The sequence below is a fragment of the Coturnix japonica genome, chromosome 18 (assembly GCF_001577835.2).
Source record: "Coturnix japonica isolate 7356 chromosome 18, Coturnix japonica 2.1, whole genome shotgun sequence".
In the NCBI taxonomy this organism is placed as follows: Eukaryota; Metazoa; Chordata; class Aves; order Galliformes; family Phasianidae; genus Coturnix; species Coturnix japonica.
This window is the reverse complement of record NC_029533.1, coordinates 3,503,842-3,523,494: the sequence shown is the minus strand read 5'-3', so window position 1 is coordinate 3,523,494 and position 19,653 is coordinate 3,503,842. Positions and strand designations below refer to the sequence as shown.

The 19,653-nt window shown below is 42.2% G+C and overlaps 1 protein-coding gene across 9 annotated transcripts in view; it reads right to left on the bottom strand.

Annotated features, from left to right (window-relative positions):
• Positions 1-1,860: 1,860 nt before the first annotated feature.
• Positions 1,861-19,653, bottom strand: part of TNRC6C (trinucleotide repeat containing adaptor 6C) — a 64,542-nt gene continuing 46,749 nt past the window's right edge. For 5 of the 9 annotated variants that reach the window (XM_015879959.2, XM_015879957.2, XM_015879951.2 and 2 more), the window contains 13 exons: positions 17,526-17,699; positions 16,111-16,257; positions 15,624-15,743; positions 14,625-14,708; positions 14,078-14,309; positions 12,335-12,502; positions 10,898-11,089; positions 10,602-10,745; positions 7,935-8,051; positions 5,884-6,078; positions 5,130-5,200; positions 4,323-4,462; positions 1,861-2,953 (listed from right to left, as the gene is read on the bottom strand). In XM_015879959.2, coding sequence (XP_015735445.1) covers positions 2,596-2,953; positions 4,323-4,462; positions 5,130-5,200; positions 5,884-6,078; positions 7,935-8,051; positions 10,602-10,745; positions 10,898-11,089; positions 12,335-12,502; positions 14,078-14,309; positions 14,625-14,708; positions 15,624-15,743; positions 16,111-16,257; positions 17,526-17,699 — 2,142 coding nt within the window. In that variant the 3' untranslated portion in view covers positions 1,861-2,595. The remainder of the gene's footprint in view (positions 2,954-4,322; positions 4,463-5,129; positions 5,201-5,883; positions 6,079-7,934; positions 8,052-10,601; positions 10,746-10,897; positions 11,090-12,334; positions 12,503-14,077; positions 14,310-14,624; positions 14,709-15,623; positions 15,744-16,110; positions 16,258-17,525; positions 17,700-19,653) is intronic. The other 4 variants (XM_015879952.2, XM_015879953.2, XM_015879954.2 and 1 more) reach the window with 4 other exon arrangements.

Genomic DNA, 19,653 nt, shown 5'->3' with positions numbered 1-19,653 from the left:
CTCCCCCCTCCCCCCTCCCCTATTTTTTTTAGTTTTTATTTCTTTTTTATTTTTACATTGGAGAAAACCATTTTAAAAAGCTCATCTTCCAAAAAAAAAAAAAAGAAAAAAGAAAAAAAAAAAAGGAAAAACGAAAGGAAATCAAAGGTAATGCACAAGGTTTCCTGATCCAAGCAGGCAGGGCGCACAAGGTCCATCATAGAACTCTTAGGACATACGCCACGTGTATGCCACACTCCATTGTCTTTCTTCCTTTCCAAACAATCAAAAAACCAAAACCACATCGATCTGGTTTGTTAAACATAAAGCAATTCTTTTCTCTTTCTTTCTTTTTTTGTTTGTTTGTTTTTAATATATAAAGCACTCTTTGAACATCTATTTCTTTTTCCGAGTCCATTATTTGGTAAATATGTAACTGCTACACATTAGATTAGGTATTTTCTTCTTTCTTACTGTCTCTTTTTTTTTTTTTTTTGTAATTTTTTTAAATTATATTTTATTTTTTTTTGAGATTTTTTTTTTTCTTTTTCTTTTTTAATAACATCTTCAGTGCTAAGGAGTTGGGTTTTAAAAATACATGAAATGGTGTGGAGCTGCTCCTCGGGAAACCCGGCTTTCCTGAGACATCTTCCACCGTGTGCAAGAGAAGTGACCACAAACGCCTCCGCCGCTCCGACGAGAGGAAGGAAACAACACCAAGAACAGTACACAGCAATGGCCGAAGGAAAGAATCATACAACAACACTGTTCGATCCCAGAGCTCTGAAGTAGCATATCTTCATTCTGAAAATAAGTTTTCTTGACGATGGAAGTCTCTCTTAGTTTTTTTACTTCCTTTTTTTTTTTTCCTTAATTTTTTTTTTAAATTTTTAATTTTTTTTTAAATTATTTTTCATTATTATTAAAGTTTGAAGGAGGAAATAAAAACAAAAAAACTGAAACAAAAATAACCCCCCAAAAAAAAGGTCTGTAAACAGATTAGAGCCGAATGGCTCCTCCAAAAGCAGTCAAACCCCTCCCACCCCCCCACCATGTCCAAGTGCTTGTTTCTGTTCCTGCTTGCAAGGGAACACATCCGCTCTTTACAATTATCTATGGCCACAGTCCCAACGAGAGGATTTTCTTCTTCAGCTTTATATATCCCAAATGGACACAAATGGTGCAATACTCCGGGGAATCGTTTTCCTTGCATGAGTCCACAATACAAAGCCGCCCAAGGTAGATATACATATTATTCTCCAGAGATACACACTGTCATTTTGAAAACGCAATAAAGAGTCCTTGAGTAAACATTTACACGTGAATTGTCGCCGGCCCCTTCTATCAGTTGCTTCTTTAACATTATAGGATGAGCTACAAAGAAGGGCTGCGGACACTCAGTGCAAAGTTAGAAGCTAATAACAATTAAACATCTGACCAATGAGCAAACCAAAAGCATATACTGGATAAAAGGAGAACCCTTCACGCTTTGAGCCCGACTCACACTCACGCACGCACATCATCTGCTCAAACAAAAACAGAACGTCCAAACCTTGAAAAAAACAAATCCTTAGAGCCTGTTGTCTCGGTGTACTGATGCCAACCTGGAAGTGTAATCATCAGACGTAGCAAAGTGTTCACATTTTGTTATTGGCCTGCTGGATTCAAGTATTTGCATGTTTGATATGTTCTTTTTTTTCTTTTTCTTTTTTTCTTTTTTTAAACTTTTTCTGTTTTGTCCTTTTTTTTTTTTTTTCTTTTTTTTCTTTTTTTTTTTNCATGTTTGATATGTTCTTTTTTTTCTTTTTCTTTTTTTCTTTTTTTAAACTTTTTCTGTTTTGTCCTTTTTTTTTTTTTTTTTTTTTTTTTTTTTTTTTTTTTTTTGGAGGGGGGGGAAGGTTAACAAAAACGACATGAAAAAAGTAATGAAACAAGGGTAATGTGCATAGGCAGATCCATGGGAGTAGTGGACACAAGATACCCCAGCCCGCCCCCCTCCCCATTCAACCTGTACAGTCCATAAGTTACCATTCGGGTTCATCACTTATCTGTACCAATGGTAAATATCACACTTCACCCTTTCTGATTATTGGGTCCGCCTCTGGTAATGTGCATAATAGTCACAGGCTCATTTTAAATAGGCTTTCATTTCCCCTTCCCCCCCACCCCCCCACCCCCAGTTGATAAAATAACCCTTTCCAGCCCAAATTCTGAAAAGTGCCCTTCATGATAGACCTATTCTAAGCAGCTTTTATAAGTTTGTTTTTAAAATCACTCATACAAACATAAAAAGACGACATAAAACAAAAAAAAAGCCATGAAAAAAATTATATATATATACATACATATATATGTATATATATAAAACCTGTCGTTAGCACGTGACACTGACCAAAAGGAGCCCATACTGTTGCATTAACAGTTCACAAGGACTTCTGCAGTTTCATAGTCGATATTGGACAGAGGTACTTAAAAAAATAAAGAAAGAAAAAAAGGGCTGCCAGTCTGATCGGTTAAAGCTGGATTCTTCATCAAGCCCAGGACTGGAAAGGGTTACAACTTTATATTTCCTTTAGTGCTGATGATTGTGATTTCCATTCGGTTCCTCTCCGCTTCCTAGATGGACTCCCCGCTGAGAAGATCCCCCGGAAGAAGAGTATTCAGAGGCGTGGGGCTCCCGATCACTCGACCGTCGTCGGCGCTGGGGGGTCCCCAGAGGCTGCTGGAGTACTGGGGCACGCCGCCCCACAGCAGCTCGCTGCTGCCCTTGCCCCCCAGGCAGGGGCTGTTCCAGTGCCCCGTGTCGCCCCTCACCAGCCCATGGGAGCCAGCTGAACCCAGGCGCGGCTGCGTGCTGCCGGCGTTGGATTGCCAGCTGGAGGTGGGCGGCAGCGGCTGGCCCTGTGCTAGGAAGCGGTTCACCTCCTCCTCGCCTGCGAACTCGGCCAGGATGGTAGTGTTTCCCAGGACACACCTAGGGATGAGAGCAGAAGGAGGGTGATGTGAGACTGAGCTTGGAATGGTGGGAGTATCCTGAGCTGGAAGGGACTCGTGAAGATCCATCACTGAGTGGCCCCGCAGAGATTTCTATCAATAACAGAGGCTGGATGGGACCTCATGGGACATCACTGAGCCCAACCTCCTGCTTACAGCACAGTCCCTACAGCAGGTCGCACAGGCTGGCATCCAGACAGGCCTTGAAGATCTCCAAAACCCACCACCCCTCTGGATGACCTGTTCCAGTGCTCCGTCACCCTTACCATAAAGACTACAGAACTACTTCTGTTCAAGTTTTAGGTCATTGCTCCTTGTCCTATCACTACACAACACCGTGTCCTCTCTCTACTGTTTTATATTTACCAGTCTGACCCAGGCAAACGCATGTGGATGCCCCATCCCTGGAGGTGTTCAAGGTCAGGATGGACGGGGCCCTGGGCAGCCTGGTCTTGTATTAAATGTGGAGGTGGGTGGCCCTCCATGTGGCCCACCAAGTCTAATCCAATGGGAGAGATCCAACCTGAGCCTGCTGACTCTGTGATGCATATTCCAGCCCACAGCAGGGGGTTGGAACGAGATGATCTTTAAGCTCCCTTCCAACCCAACAATTGTATGTTTCTATAATTCTACGGTACCTTTTGGCACCCCAGTGCTGTCCTGCTGGCTTCCAAAAATCCCACTGTATTTTGCCACTGTCACCCTGCCAGCAAACCAACTGCACAGACCACTAAGCCTCTGTCACTCAAAGGGCAGGCCTGTCCTTGCCTGTAGCGTAACTATAGGTATTGCCACAGCCCATTAAAAAAACAATTACAGGGAAGCCTTCCAAATCACTGATAATGTAAGGACCTTACCGTGTGTGTTTTTAATAGAAGTACTCGTCTTCAAAATCAGATATCAATTTTGCTACTGGCATCGTTTCTCTTACCTGATGCACACATCTACATTGATATAACTAAGATGGGGTGATGTTACTTCTCTGATATCGAATGCAGCTTCGTAACATTTCATTAAGGAAAGGTCACCCCTTATCATTTGGTCATGGAGCAAACGATATCTCCTCTACAATCACTGTTTTTCATCACACCTGTGCTAAAAACTGTTGATAAGGAATATTCCCTTCTAACTCTAAGCAGATAAGTGTCCTTTTGAAATGTCAGTCTTTGTATTCTTCCTATTTTTAATCCTCTCTAATGCAACTGATTATACCACTCAAATTCTCCAGCTCTTGTGTTCTATATCTAATGGTCCCATACAGCTAAAGAAGCCCATTTCCTTGCTTTAAAAAAGTGGTTTCCTAGATAAAACAGGCTTCGTAACAGAAGAAAAACAGAAGAGAAACATACATATGCAGAGACTTTTGGGCCTTGGCTGCTTCTTCCTTGGAACTGTATCGGATGAGAGCGGTGCCCTGGGTCAGGTTCAGATGGAATGTCAGCAGTGGGCCATGCTGCAAACACAGTGTCCGCAGTGTGGAGCCATCAATCTGGTCAGAGAGAAGGGGAAAAAGGTTACCTGTCATTTTGTGACCTCACTTTAAATGCCTGCTGGCTGAACAGGTTTGAAAGCTGAAGAGTAAGTAGATGTGAAAGGAAGTTTGTCCTCCACAAGAAGAATTTCATTAAAGACTTATCACTTCTAAAGGCCTGAAGTCCAGTGCACAACACTTTCCAACTCATATGATGCAAGCTATAGCTATCATTAGAAATCTACAAGTGAGTTAAAGGAAAAAACATCCTCATGTTTACTCATAATTTACTCATATGAGTTTACTCATAAATTAACTCAGTTTTCTCCAAGATCGCTTTGGATGCTCTGTAGTTTACGTCCTTCCTGGTGAAAACCCCACAGGAAATGCAGATTTCACACCTCTGAACCTGCCTTAAGACATCATTCACCTACAAACTTCCACATGCAAAGGTGGTGTGTGCTGAATGGCTGATTACAGAGCCTTAAAGCTCTTACTTCATCTGACAGCGCTTTAAAAACCTAACAGACTCCTTGGTAGAAGACAGGAAATTGTAATATATGTAGAATAATTATTTTCCCTTGAAATGAACCAAATCAGCCCAACTGAAAAATGCTGTTATGCAATGTTGCAAAGCAACATGACAAGTTGCTTTACACATTTCGCTACGTGCAGCTCCATTCACCTGGGGTGTGAGGTTGCGAAGAACCAGCCAGCTGCTCGTCCTCCCTGAGCTGTCAGTACTCCATGCAGAACCTGCAACACAAACCCCCACAACAAAACGTTTCAACATGATGCAGAAAGCACATACAGCAAGGAGACTTAGGGTCAGTCACAACATTGTGACAATTGAAGATACAAGGGCACAACCAGCAGCATAATCCGCTCTTCCAGCTTCAGCATGGTGTTCTAACAAGGAGAAACTGGTCAAGCTGGATGTTTAGTGGTGGCATTTGGGAAACTGCAGAGCTTCTGTAGCCACACGGGTGAGCACTGTACAGAGGGAGCTGTGGCACTGACTGTGTCTGACCACCAGGTGGGGTTTTGGTGAAGAAAATGGACAAAATAAACGGTAGGAAGAGGGAATAACACTTCATTTCCAGCTTACTGAAAACAGATCAATATAACACTTGGGTAGATATATTAGGTGTAACACTTACTTTTGAAGCTGTCAATATTTCACTAATAAACATGATATGTTATGCTTCTATAGCCACGATTGTGGTTTCTCATATTTGTATTTAAGCAGGACAATAAAATAAAGCCTGCACAAAATATTACAGCATTCCCTGAGGGCCCTGCAATGCCATCAGGTCCTACATGTCTCACACGTGCCAGGTATCACCTATGGGGTATTTCACTATTATAAGACAAAAAACCAACCAACAATCACAAAAGGAAAGTGCTGTGCTGCTATGAAAGACAGAAGCCAGGAGTACCAGAGGAGTAAGAGCTGGTCCAGCCCAGGGGACTGGCACCCCACGTCGATGATGGCTTGGTGTTGGTTAAGCCCGGAGGTGGTCTGGTAGGAGCAGTAGTGTTTCTGGGTACCTTCCATAGTTCATGGGACAGAGAGGCTTGCGTGTGGGAGATTGGGCCGGAGGACCACGTAGACTTGATGTCTGACAGTTTACCTGCAACAGAAAATAAGAGATTTGTGTGTTTTCAGTTAGCAACAATGGTTAAACCAAACGAGATGGGTCATCAAGCTTCTGCACTGCTACATGAATCCGACCTCCCAGGATATGAAACAGCACTCTGCTACCAACTCATTGCTAAAGGTCCTGCACGCATGTAACCTGCTTACACTGGGAACCCAAGAAACAGAAATTGGGTTTAGGTATTTGAAATCTCATTTCAACAAAATTACAATGAAGGCCTAAAAGATTCTCTCTCAAAGGTTCAACATAATGTAACCACTTTTCCTTCCTGTGCAACCCATTCTATACAATATAAAGTAAGCAGCATCTCCATACGTCCTTCTGATATATCATTAAAATTTCAAAGATCAAAGACCAATACAAATTGTATTTCTGAACACAATCTGTCGCCCTCTGTAACTTCTCCCTGCTCAGTTTAATTCTCCTCTCAGTATTTAAACTACTTCACTCCTGCTCCTGTCCAATCAGAGCTCTATAAAGTCATCAAAACAAAACTAAGAATAACGATTAGTGCTCAGCAGTGAGCTGCACAAACCTGATTGAAGATGAAGATGCTGTAACAAAATCCTTTATTCACCTGCGTGGCAGGTGGTTGTAGAAGCCTTTGTATTAGGAGCCCTAACACCAAATGTACCAGTCACCAAATCACAGCCTCCATTATACACACTTCCCACCAAACTGCCTCTGTTTATCATCTAACTCCATGGTTTCATATTGAATCATAGGAATTCAGATGGTAGAGTAAGCACTCTCCCACTTCTTGTGAGTTGTAGTGACAAAAATAATCGAAGAATGATGATGGTGACATCAACAGGGGGGGAAAAAGCAGTGGTTAAAGAAGGAAGTCTGAGCTTTAGAACTCAGAGTAGCTCAGCCTGCAACATAGCACACGATGCATGCACAGGTTAGATGTTGCTATGTCACTCATTCTCGTAGGGTTAACATAAAGATTAGATGAAACTGCAAAAAATACAAGTAAATAGAGCAGGAATGCATGGCAGATAAAAAAATAAAAGCAAGCCATCCCCTCCTTTTGCTTTCAGTGAAGGAAAGCATTTCAAACACAACTTTTTCTTGCCTTGCAATCTACACTATGTCATGGGAGGCTGTGGTTTCATTTGTTCAAAGAAGTGGAGATTCCTCACTAACTACATATGACAACGGTAATTCAACCCATGCAATAGCCCCTACATGTTTTCCTAATGGAACAAACAGATATTTGCATAGCCAGTTTGTTTTCTATGATTTGCAAGGAGAGAAAGCTCAGAATTTATTACTCCATTATTTATTTCTCCTTAAGGAATGGGACACGTTAAGAAAATATATTTACTTTAAGGAATCTTTCCTCGATAGACAGAGCCCCAAGTCCAGCCCCCGTTCCCAGGCAGAGCATCCTCCTTGAGGCACAACCCAACCTTCTCCCGAGCTGAAGATGTTTTACAGTTAGCAGTGCAATTGTGAACAAAACAAACCACATCAGCTCTCACTGGAAGGGTTTAGGACCTTGGCAGTTATTCTGTTGCTAGAGAACAGAACGTTTCTCTGCAAAGTTGCAATGGAAATAGGCATTAAGACACCTCAGTGCCAATACAGGGTAATGGCATTCGGCATCAAGTGGAATAAATACACTTTCCTTAGCACACTTCCAGGTATCCCATACAACGCTCCCCAGCAGAACCTCCAGAAATGCTGCCTACCTCACACAGGACTACAAAGTGTGCTTCTGCCTATAGCAGCACTACTGTAACAACACAGACAGCACTTTCAAGGGCCTTTTTTTTTTCTCAGAATGCAGAGAAACGTGAAAGTAGAAAGGCCATTTTTCGTACCTGCAATGCTAGGTGCGGATGCAATGCTGCTGAAAGAGCTACTGTAGCCGGAGGCACTAAGCGGCCAGGCACTCGATGAAGGCAGCGTGGCATTCTGAGATGATGTTGGGGATGACCCTGCAGAACCAGCAGAGAAGCAACTAAGAAAGATGGGCATCGTGATGTTTGGTGTGACATAAGCAAATCTATTATGTGCAAATACAAACCATGCAAGGCATTATCCTTAATCAGCCTGGTCTCTGAAGTCTAGGAATGAAATGTTACAGAAAAGCATGAGAAAGTGAAGCAGAAGTCTTTAGCAGAAAAGAAAGCTGGCATAGTCGACATGTATTAGTGCCTGAGCAGAAGATAAATTCTGCATTTCCTTTAAGACATACAACTAAAAAAAATCAGCATTAACTGTACAGTCTCAAGGAACAGGCTGCATTTATAAGGGTGCTTCACTGGTTGACTTGAGCAATGACAACTGCAGATGAGTATAAATGTATATGATAAACTAACCTCTTACCATGGGTGATTCGTCCTAAATTACCTGAGGTAAGCACTTCTCCTACCTTCCTTCTAATGCCCACAAACATCTTTAGATTTTTTGCAGACTTTCAGTAAAGCAAGGATATATTTTAGCCAACTCTTCTCCAACTAATAACATTAAATGAAATAGCCTGAAACCATCTTGGTAAATCATTGACAATCTGAGCAGCTATCTGAGCACATTTACAATTTCCTTCCTGGCAGCAAATGAAAGAAACTGAACATAAAATAAAATACGTTCATTATAAAGACCAGAAGAAGCACAGGTATTCTATCTACCCACCAACAAAATGAAGCGTGTATCCCAGGTGACTTATCATTCCTTACACATGCAGGTACGCTGTGATATTGAAACATCTTTACCTGGCTAAGGTGAGCACTTGGATAAATAAAAAGTGGTCCACTGGGACAGAACAGGGGAAGTTAGAGGACAATCTTAACCCTCACAGATCAACAAAAACCCAAAGGACTACGAATACTCAACTGGAACAGAAACCTGTGTGACTTCACCTTATCCAGACTCACTGTGCTCCTCGGGATACATCAGACTTGTGCACAGTAATTCTCTGTTAAGGCCCCCTGTGGAAATAATCTACTCCCCGTGCAGACATCCCTGAGGCAGGCTAGGGGTAAAGAAATCATACCAGATTCAGAGTCCCATATACCCTAAGAGCTGAAAGCAGCCCTGACTGCCCATGGCTAAGGCATCATTATCAACCAGGGCAAAACAACAACCGAACCCAACACTTTGGTTTTGCCCAAGTGTTCAGTGTAGCAGCCACAGTCTAACCCTGTGTAAGGATTTCAGCTCTGTTAATGCAATCTGTGAACACACATTCAAGATGCAGTATTCTAAGAGCCTTTTCCTGGCAGAACATCATGAAAATCCTCATCTCATTTGAAGGAATACCAGCAATGACACAAACACCTGGGTTACATGAGCCTAAAGAAACAAACTGAGCAACTACACTTTGCTTGAAAATTATATTATTCATATTTAACAAGATAAAACCCAACAGGGTAAGAAAGCACATTATGGACCCCCAGCAGCCACTGCTTTTCATGGGGGGTTTTGTCTCCCAACAGCTCATCTATATTGACCCTCTACAAGTTGAGCAACTATTTCTTCATCCCACAGACAGATTCTATATGGACAGAGCTGATGTACACCTACATTCTGTAAAGAAGACCTGCAGAAGGAACATTTCAGAGGCAACTCAACACCACTGAAGGCAGCGGAAAACCCTCCTCCCGCATATTTCACATCCCTTCACTTGAGCTAACACGTCCCAGAGCAGGAAACCAGTTCCTGACTCAATTCTGACTTACAGGCTTTGCAGTTATCACAGACGTAGCTATGTGCCATAACAAAACCCTGACAGCTCCTTCTTGACAGCCTGATTATAATACTCCTGTCCGTATTAGTGTTTACTTTAATAGAGTATGCAGAACTTGCCAATTAAGGCACACAATTAAACCAAGCCATCTCTCCGCTGATCCCCTTCCAGTACATCTAGATAGCAAGTTGCATAGTCTCAGTGGTTCACTGTTTGCTTAGAGAATACTTCTAGTTCTGTCTATCAAGACAAAAGGAATGGAAAAAGCACTGAGAAATCTGAGTTTATAAGTTTAATCCCCCTCCCCTTTTCTTTTCCCCCTCATTTTTCTTTGATGGTTTTGGGGATAAAACAGCTCTAATTTATTTTCCTGAGTGATCTCTTTACAAAGCCACAATTACATGTGATGGAAGCCTGCTGCCTCCACAGCTGTGCAACTTTTATATGGTGACTTCTTAAGTATTTCCTGAAGTGCAGAGGGTTGGTCAGAATGGAGAGAAGAATCTTGTTCAAAACAAATTGGTAGGAGTTATATATGTTATAAAAACCTCCAGTGACCACATAAGTTTATATTGCATCTCGCAGCCCTTCACGACATAAAAATATTTGCATTCCCAAAGAAAACCATGAACGCTGTAGTTTCATATCGTGTATTTCTGGATTTTGAGTGAAAGTTGAGAGCAGAAGCTTCTGTAGATAAGGATTATGTGCAAAAATATACTACGCTCCTATTATAGGAAGTCAGCTTTGTTGGCAAGAAGGAAGTAAATACAGATGTGAAAGTACCGTGTGTGCTTACCTCCACTCTTGAGAAGATAGCGATTAACATCCTGTATGGTGGTGTTTATGGTAGGCCCAGTTGGAACACTTCCAGGAGTAACATCAGGGTCATTTTCAGGATCAATATTCTGTAGTCCTTTCCACGGCACTCCTGGATGAAATTCTATTCCAAATATAATAAAAAACAAGAGCGCATAAAGTCACAGCTCTCCAAAGTTTAATTCTTCCTATCAGAAAGGCATAAGGATTCAATAAATAAACACAGAGTGCACTTTAATGACATCATTATAACACAAATGCTTTGTGTTTTGTTACCTGGTGGCCAGTTTATGCTGGAGCCATTGGAAATCTTATCACTATCAGTTTTGGCACGTGACCAGCTGTGAGGAACAGCTACGGGTGGGCTGGCGGGCGACTCACTGTTCTGAATCAGATCATAGCGGCCATAGGAGTCATCAATGGAGGACTTTCCCGGAGGACCAATACTTAAACCTCCAGGTATAGCACCTGTAATGGATGAAATGGAAAGGCTCTGCTTAGGAGTGGGACTAATTTGGGGTATGGAGTTTCACCAGTAATAGATAAGCACAATAAGAAACAGCATCTGAAGCCTTACTAAGAATTATAGCTGTAAAGTACACTGCTGGTAAAATCTAGACTCTTGAACTAGCTAAGGAAACTTGGGTTACTGTCAAAAAGAGAGTAATTCAAATAATCACAGTGATGGTAAATAGGAATTCGCTGAGGCAGCATGTTATAGAATATTATAGAATCAGAGAATCACAAGGTTGGAAAGGACCTATAAGATCATCTAGTCAAACTGTCCTCCCATTAGTATTGATACCACAGGATACTAAACAACATCTCATAGCTCCTCATCCAGATGCTTTCTAAACACCACCAGGGATGGAAGAATAAGAAGTACAGGCAGTGAAAGCAGGGATGGGTTGATGGTCACATCCTAAGAGCTGTGGTCAACCACCCTATGTCCAAGGGGAGGCCAACCACAAGTGGGGATGATCTTGAGACCTCTGCTCTTCAAAACTTTATCAATGATGGACTGTGGGATCAAGTGCACCCTGAGCAGTTTGTTGATGACACCAAACTGAGTGGTGTGGCTGACACAACAGAAAGGAAGAGATGCCAAGCGTGGAACAAGGGCACGTGAGAACCTAATAAGGTTCAACAAGGCCATGTGCAAGGCATTGCACTCAGCTCGGGGCAATCCCAGACGTGCCTACAGGGTGGGAGAAGAAGTAGATGATCTTTAGGGCCCATTCCAACCTAAGTCATTCCATGTTTCTGAGATTTGAAATATCAGCAACAATTGGGCATAAGCAATGTAGATATAGATAAGCAATGCAGAAAAAGAAGATTTCTACTGGACAAGAGAAATAATTCATGCTGCTTATAATAAAAGCAGGATACAAGAGAGTTAACAGAGCATTGTGTTCTAACATAGTATTTGCACATGCTGCAAATACGAATGGCTTATTTTATTTGAACTCCACGTTCCCAGCAACAAAATTCCCTAACGAAAGAACCAGAACGGACTGCATGTGGGAAGTTCTATGTGCAAGAATTTCAATACCCTGCTGAATGTGGCTACAAAAATGTTACCGTTTTAAAGGGTGCTCTGTACCATTTACCAGCACTCAAAGAAAAGAGCAAAATGGGAAAAGAATGATAATTGTAACGTGACTCGAGTTCCAAAAAGTTCCAAACTGACCTAGAAAACTAAATGGGACATACCGTGCTTGCTGGAGTTCTGGTCAAGAGAAGAAGCAGCACTAGACAGATTATCCATTGAGTTGGGGTGCGTCCACTGAGGAAGGCGAGACTGGGACTGAGAAGTGTCCTTCACTGACAAACCACCAGTAATGTCCATGTTATTTACATTCATGTTCGGGTTCAGTCCAGCTAAAGGAAAACAGGTTGTTAGACATCCCTGCTACATCGGAGGGTTAAAAAACATGTCTTTGCTTATCAGTCCAGCTAAAGGAATTATTAAATATGATTGTTAGACATTTGTGATTCAATACACGTGTTTCCAACCTGCTCTTAGAATAACATTCCCATGAATGCAGAAAACATTAAAGCATTGCTAAAAGGCAATAAAAGCAAATAAAAGTAGGGACATATTTGATATTGGTCAGTATTTCTACTTGCATTCTCTTTCCTTGTCCCAGAAAAGGCATTCAGAAAGAATGCACTGGAATGCTAAGTTTAAACCAGTGAAGAATTTGCAGTATTCCATTGCTAAGCCAAGGTATTCCGAATGTCTCACCACGATGTCTGCCATTCTGTTTGCTGGCAACACATACAAAATCTTCAAGGAATTAACTCAAAGGTAACACAAAGAGCTGCTTTTTGACAGAGCAGGCATTCAACTTCTATATTCACTGAAGGAGATTGAAGAAAACCCCCCCAGAGGTTTTCAGAAAGTACATACAAATACGCAGGGAATCGTTTTGATCTGTTCCAGTGACAGATCTGGGTCCTTTTTGATACAGGATCGTGCATGTTAGCAGATCACAGTTGATACGGTTAAAACCTCTCACACTGCAAATTCTTTCGCCTTCTGATGCTCCCTGTTATAACAGCTCCCCATAGTGGTGAGAATCAGCTTCTTGACTTCTCAGTGTAAGACCAAGCTTGGCAATTCTCGCATATACAGCATAAACAGAGGCATGAAGAAATTACATTAATTCCCCTACATCATAAACAAAGTCAATGGCAACAGCAAACAGACACAGAGAACAGGTCTGAAGGGCTGTTCTGTCACCATCTCAAGGCTCTGAGTACATTTCTTTTGACATGAATCACATTTGACAGTGAAGATTTCACAAACTTCCTGGACAGTTTTTTCCAGTACCCTACTTCCCACAGAGCAAAGGAATGATTCTTAATGTTTAAGGATCTCTTTCGATCCAACACAAGTTGATTAGCTCTCGCATTAACAACATGCAAGTGCCACTTCCTGAATGCCAGCTTTTATGTTTTTGAGGATGTCTTTTGAATCTTGTATTTAAATTGACCAAAGAGTTGCATGTTGAACTCAGCAGTCATACTTTCAAAACATCCAATCATCTCCACAACATTCCATCAAACCCATCTGGATCTGTCTTGAAATACACTGACCAAAGCTGGTGATTCACCAGTGCTGATTAGAGTGGAAAGGAGATTTCAAATGACTGTTTATAGATAATATTTGTGCATTTTACAACACTATGCTGTTAAATTTTAGTATTTAATTCATGAAGGGCTACATACCTAGATAAGTAGTTAGCAGATCTTCTGTTCTGCAAAGCACCAAATACAGATCACTACTATCAAAACCATGGTTTTGTTTAGGCATTTCAACAATATTCAATACGCATCTACCTTGTATTTGCTTATTATATTATACCATAGAGCTTGTACTGGAGGATAAAATAATAACAAACACTCCTTCTGCCTTTTGCGTATGGAACTGCTTTGAGGAAGGACACATACCAAGAGGGTAAGGAGCAAAGGTGTTCGGTGAAGACTGTTGCTCTTTGGTCTGCAGGTCAGGAAGGCCGGGAGCCTGGGGATGGGGTGAAAAGCTATCCATGGCTGATTTGCCTGCAGAGGGGTGCAAAGATAGATGTGGAGGGGGAGGCTGCTGCTTCATAAGCAGGGCCTGGGCCAGCTGGCGCTGGTGCTGCTGGATCTGCTGCTGCATGTTATTGATTGTACGTGCAACCTGGCAACAAAAGAGAACAAATCAGTAACTGCTCGATTCACAATAACTTAAAGATTTCTTATGCCTTTTTCTACCCTTAACTAGATCTCTTTACAAATAAAAATTGACTGAATTAAGTGCTAAAGAGCTTTCCTCCAATAACTGAGTGTTGTGGAATAGCTTTATCCCCCCAGCACTCTTACCCTCCCAGTACTCAAACCATGAGCTGTATTATTGTTTCTAAGGATGCTCTAACTGGTTTGGTATAACATTCAATCTCCTTAAGCTTTTGATACCAAACTCTGATGGTGAAATTGAATTGGTAACCAAACCTACTTGCTGCTCCTGTTGTCTCATGGGTCCGGAAACATTACGCTGAGCCTGTAACATCTGCTGCTGGATTTGTAAACGTTGGTACGCCTACGGGATGGAAACCAGAGGTCAGAGACTCAAACACACACAAGAAGCCTAACAAGCTTGCCTGAGCTGATCTGGTATGATATACAATAAGGAAGCAGCACCGGAGTTTTCTGAAAACACACAATGAAGCAAATGTAACAATCTTGCATCATCTGAACTCAAATACTAAGGAGTTCTGTACAGGTATTTTCCAAGTAGCTTCGTACTGTTTAACCAATGCCATGGCATGAGATCAGTGCTGTGCTCAACACTGGGACATATGATCAGAAATGAAATACCACATCTTGTTCCTAAGTGAAGAGTTAGCCTAGCACATCACATCAGTAGAGGAGGCAGGCTGTCAATCACATTTTTATATTTAATATGAGCAAATACTTCTGAAGAAACTCATAATATCCAATTAAATAAAACATGTATTTGCAGATATAGCAAAGATAAACAACTTTCCAAAAACAAGCCATTCTTGCAGTGCAAATAACATTCATACTGTTAATTACAGGAAATGCACCATGCACTTTATTGTTTAGTGAGGTAATGGAACGCAGTTCATACATAACTCAGGTGACCGACACTGCCAAGGTTTCTGTCTTGTTACGTTTTGACACTAATTTCCCAGTTGGTCAATGAGTTGCACGTGTTTGACTGTAACAGGCAGATTTAGTGCTGTTTGATAATATACAGTTGCAACACGACAACTGACTTTTTTTGTTCCCCAGATATGCTGTAAAGGATAATTATTCCACAAAGCCTGAGGCAAAAACCATGGTTTTGTTTCTTTCAAAAGGAGTTTTTCCAAAGAAATCTCTATCTAATTGCTTTAAATGTCTGCCACATCCATTTAAAGATTTAGGTGCTGTTCTCTTATTTTACCTTCCATTCAGATTTAGAGCTTACGTGCCAGGTTTTCACACTTACCAGCTGCAGCTGATAGAGCTGGTTCAACATCGTCATATGCTGAGGATTAATTGGCGAGGTTAATAGTGCAGGGTTGAGACCAATGTTTTTTGCTGCAAACTGCAAAAGCTGTGCTTGAACCTAAGGAAGAGCAATGTATTAAGCACTGTATATTCACTCTTAACACTGGTAGCTGTGTAAGATGTAAGAAAGAGTCACAAAGCATCAAGGTGAATAATATTACTATTGTATAATTGTGTAATAAATCATTAAAAAATTAAGAGAATGAGGTCCTCAGCTTTCCAGGGATGCTGCCTATTGCAAAAAGGAGAGAGAGAATCTGCATACACAGATAACACACAGAGTACACAGGGAAGAGCATTTCACCACCTAACATACTTAATGGCTGCAGAACCTCAGGATCATCACAGAATGAGTGTGCAGAGGAGAAAGCACACAGGCAAATTCCAGGAAAAGGGAAAAATTAAAACTGGAAGCTCCATCTCACCTGAGGGGATAGAAACTGAGGCACTTGAGCACGAAGACTAGGCTGGGATGAATTAAGAGGTTGCACTGGCGGTTGCTGCGGCTGTTGCATGGTCCTGGCTTGTGCTGCTCCGCTATTGCCAAACATACCCAGATTGCCACTCGGTATCTGCAACGGGACGAGAAAGACACCGGCCTTGAAACACATCATTCAACACAGGAGCTCAGAGATCCTTATCTTTGCAGCGTTTATCCTCAGTGATTATGATTGGCACAGATAAAGAATCCAGAACTGTTCTGGGGTAAGCCTTATTGACAACAAGGCTCAGAATCAGGCACTGCAAACACTACCAAACACGCAGCAACACCCCAAACCTGCCCGAACTTTGTACAGGTGTCAGAATAAAAGGCAGCTGAAGGTGAAGATCTCCTTTATAAGGATGCATAAAAGGCTGGAGGTCACAAGATGAACAAGGAAAAGTACTCATAAAAATATTTGTATTTATGCAGGAAGGAACAGGAGAACGAAGTCATTAAACTCACATCCAAATCATGAAGGTATCCAGGCAGTTTTTATAGATATTCATTTTACAAACCCGCTGATAATAGATGTGCTCTTAGAGCTGCCTCTACTTCTGATACGTGTAATGGGCTGTAAGTGCTGAACAAGACCTGCCTTTAGAAAACTAACTCAGAATATAGATAATAAAAGCCACAACAGAACAATATATATGTGTGTTTATACATTTATATCTTTCTCCTATTTTAAGCAGTACTTCAATTTATACAGCAAAAATAACCTCTGTATAACCAAGAGCAGTTCATGACCTCTCCATCTCGTCCTGTTTATGAATCTTCCCCTTCACCTCCTCACCCTTTTCCTTTCCTTTCAGTATGTTCTATCCAGGGGCCAAAATTTTCCCTCCTGCACGATGCAGTGTCTGACCAGAGAAAGCACAATTCCTTTCCCACCACCTGTCAAAGCTGTGAGCTGCCTTGACATTTATGACATGAATAAATAAAACCGCTTCACTTCTCACCCATCTCATCACTGAATAATTACGCCAGCCAGGAAGGATGAATTAGAGCAATGTCTCTGTCTTAAAGTCTGTGACAATTAGCAGTGCCTCAAAAAAGAAACCTCACATCAATCAAGGTTGAGCTACACCAGGGTTTGGTGGTATAAATCCATAATACTACAGCCTCTTCTCAATGGATGCATGTAATTAGCAGGCTAATTACAACCAAGCAGTTGTTTTATGTCCTATAACGTGAAATGTTTACACAGCAGGTAGCTTCTTCACTGATATTTCAAGCGCAACAAAGACTTTGTGCACATTTTCAGTTCAAAGCCCCATTTTCCAAGGGGAAGGAACAGGCTTTAGCTGCGAGTCGGAGCGTTGCAACTCAAGCTGTGACCTCACTGAACAGCCTTACCTGTCGAGAAGAATTCAAGTTTTGCATGCCCAGCCCTGAGGCAATCCCGCCCAGGGTCTGATTAGGGAGTGCACTGTTTGAAAGGGGGAGCTTCAGGCTTGGTGAAGGCAAAAATGGTGAAGTAGTGGGCTCTTCCACTAGGCCGCCATCCTGATTGGAGAAAGAAAGGGTGAGCTGCGTGCAGTGCCCAGGAGTGAGCAGCGCACAGAACAGTTGCCCATGAGAATATAAAAGGGCATGGATGAGTGAAAAAATATATGTGTGTGTGTATTAAAAAAGAAAAAAAAAGAGGTATGAATGACGGGAATGAAAAGCATGGGATGAAGGAAGAAGAGAAAGAGAAACAGCATTAAGGTACTGTTTTTCTTTACTTTGTCACACTTAATCCACAAATGCACAACCACCCTCCTTCCACCTCCCAGTAGGAAAGGAGGGTTCGAGCCACCCAGAGCCCCAGGCAGCCCCCCACTAAAACTGGGATGGGGAGAGACCCCACAGGCTTTGGGGGGGTCTCCATTACTCTGCTTAACTCCCAAAGCAGAGCACAGACAGGCAGTGCAGTGCTCCTGCTAACCCTGACAGGCTCGATATGTGAATCTGACACCAGCGAGCATTTGGTTCCACATCACAGCTCTGTTTGTAAGAAAACATTTCTGCATTAATCCCCTTTGCTAACTCAGACACATGAACCTCTTTTAATATTCTCATAGCGGTGACTTATTAATATCCACTCTGAAACACTACTGCACCCACTGCTGCAGGGAACCAGGGTTGAACACTGATGTGATGCACATAAAGCAGCCCCTGTGGGGGGCAAACAGCATAGCACAAAATAAAGCACATCCCATAATCCCCAGTCAAACAGGTAGCCGTGTGGGCAGCACTGCGGTGGGGAACTCAGCTCTCCCTCATGCTGGGCTTTGATGTGTGGGCAGCCTGCAGCAGGCACCATCAAACAGTGCTGGTGAACAAAGCACGGCTCCAAAAGCAGGCCGAGGGCAAAGCCCTTTCATTTGCAGTGTACCGGACTGGTGTTTTTCAAGCAATGTTTTCATTGCAAAGAAAGGCCTTTGTACAGGTGGGGAGCTAGGTTAGATCAGTCATTAAAATCCAGTCCTCCTTTGTTAGCGAAGCAGCCCCGTCCTCATTGCAGATACCCAAACAAATGACCTCATGCAGCAGGGATCTCAGGACATTTCACGTCCAAAGTTAATCTTGAGAAATGCATTTTCAACAGCTCTCCTTTGATGCAGAGAAAGTTTCTCTGCTATCAGGCACACTGACACTTGACATGCTATCTGACTGTCCTAGGGGGACACTGACATTTTCTAATGATATCCCCAAGGCCTTTCAGCTCAAGATATTTTACATTCTACTGGACATCAGTCACACTCTACAAACAACTGCAGCTTGCATGACAGTAACAGGTTCAAGGATTTCTCCTCAGATCACAGACATGTGTTTCCAATTCTGCCCCTCTCACTCTTTAAAGTGGAAATCATTTCAAGCTCTGTGTGCGCTCTCTTTCAGGTGCCATTGTTTCCTTTGTGAACAGAACTACTGACCAAAAAGAGACCAATGCAGTCCATTCCTGTGCCCCAGATTACTCAAATATTGCCCCACTGATATTCTTTATCCTCCTATTGAAATTAGGCAGCGCTGGGGGAGGTGGAGGACAGCCTTGCTATAGATTTGGGCATCTGATTTCTGCTAAGTTCTGCTCTTTGGTTTTGTTTCCAACACGCTGCTTGCATTCACTCAGGTTTGATTTTCTGAACTTGAACTTACTGCAAGAAGGCAGACTGCTGCACAGCTCTGTACCCTACAGCTGGGGCTGAAATCAATTCATTTCACATCAAGGGTTCAGCCATTCTCAATCCAGACCAGGTGATGCCTTCACTGCAGACAGTGGTTTGTTACCCATTATTTTTCAGGCTTCTGCATTACTTCTTGTAAAGCAGTATCTTCTAACCCAACTTTTCCTGTCCATCTCTCTTCAGTGTTGCTCTCACAAATGGATTCGTCCCAAGGAGAAACAATTCAGCAACCCCCCCACATATCAATAATCAAAATGATTCTCCATCCAGCCCTGCATTTAACTTCATACAAGGGACTCGGCACAGCTGCA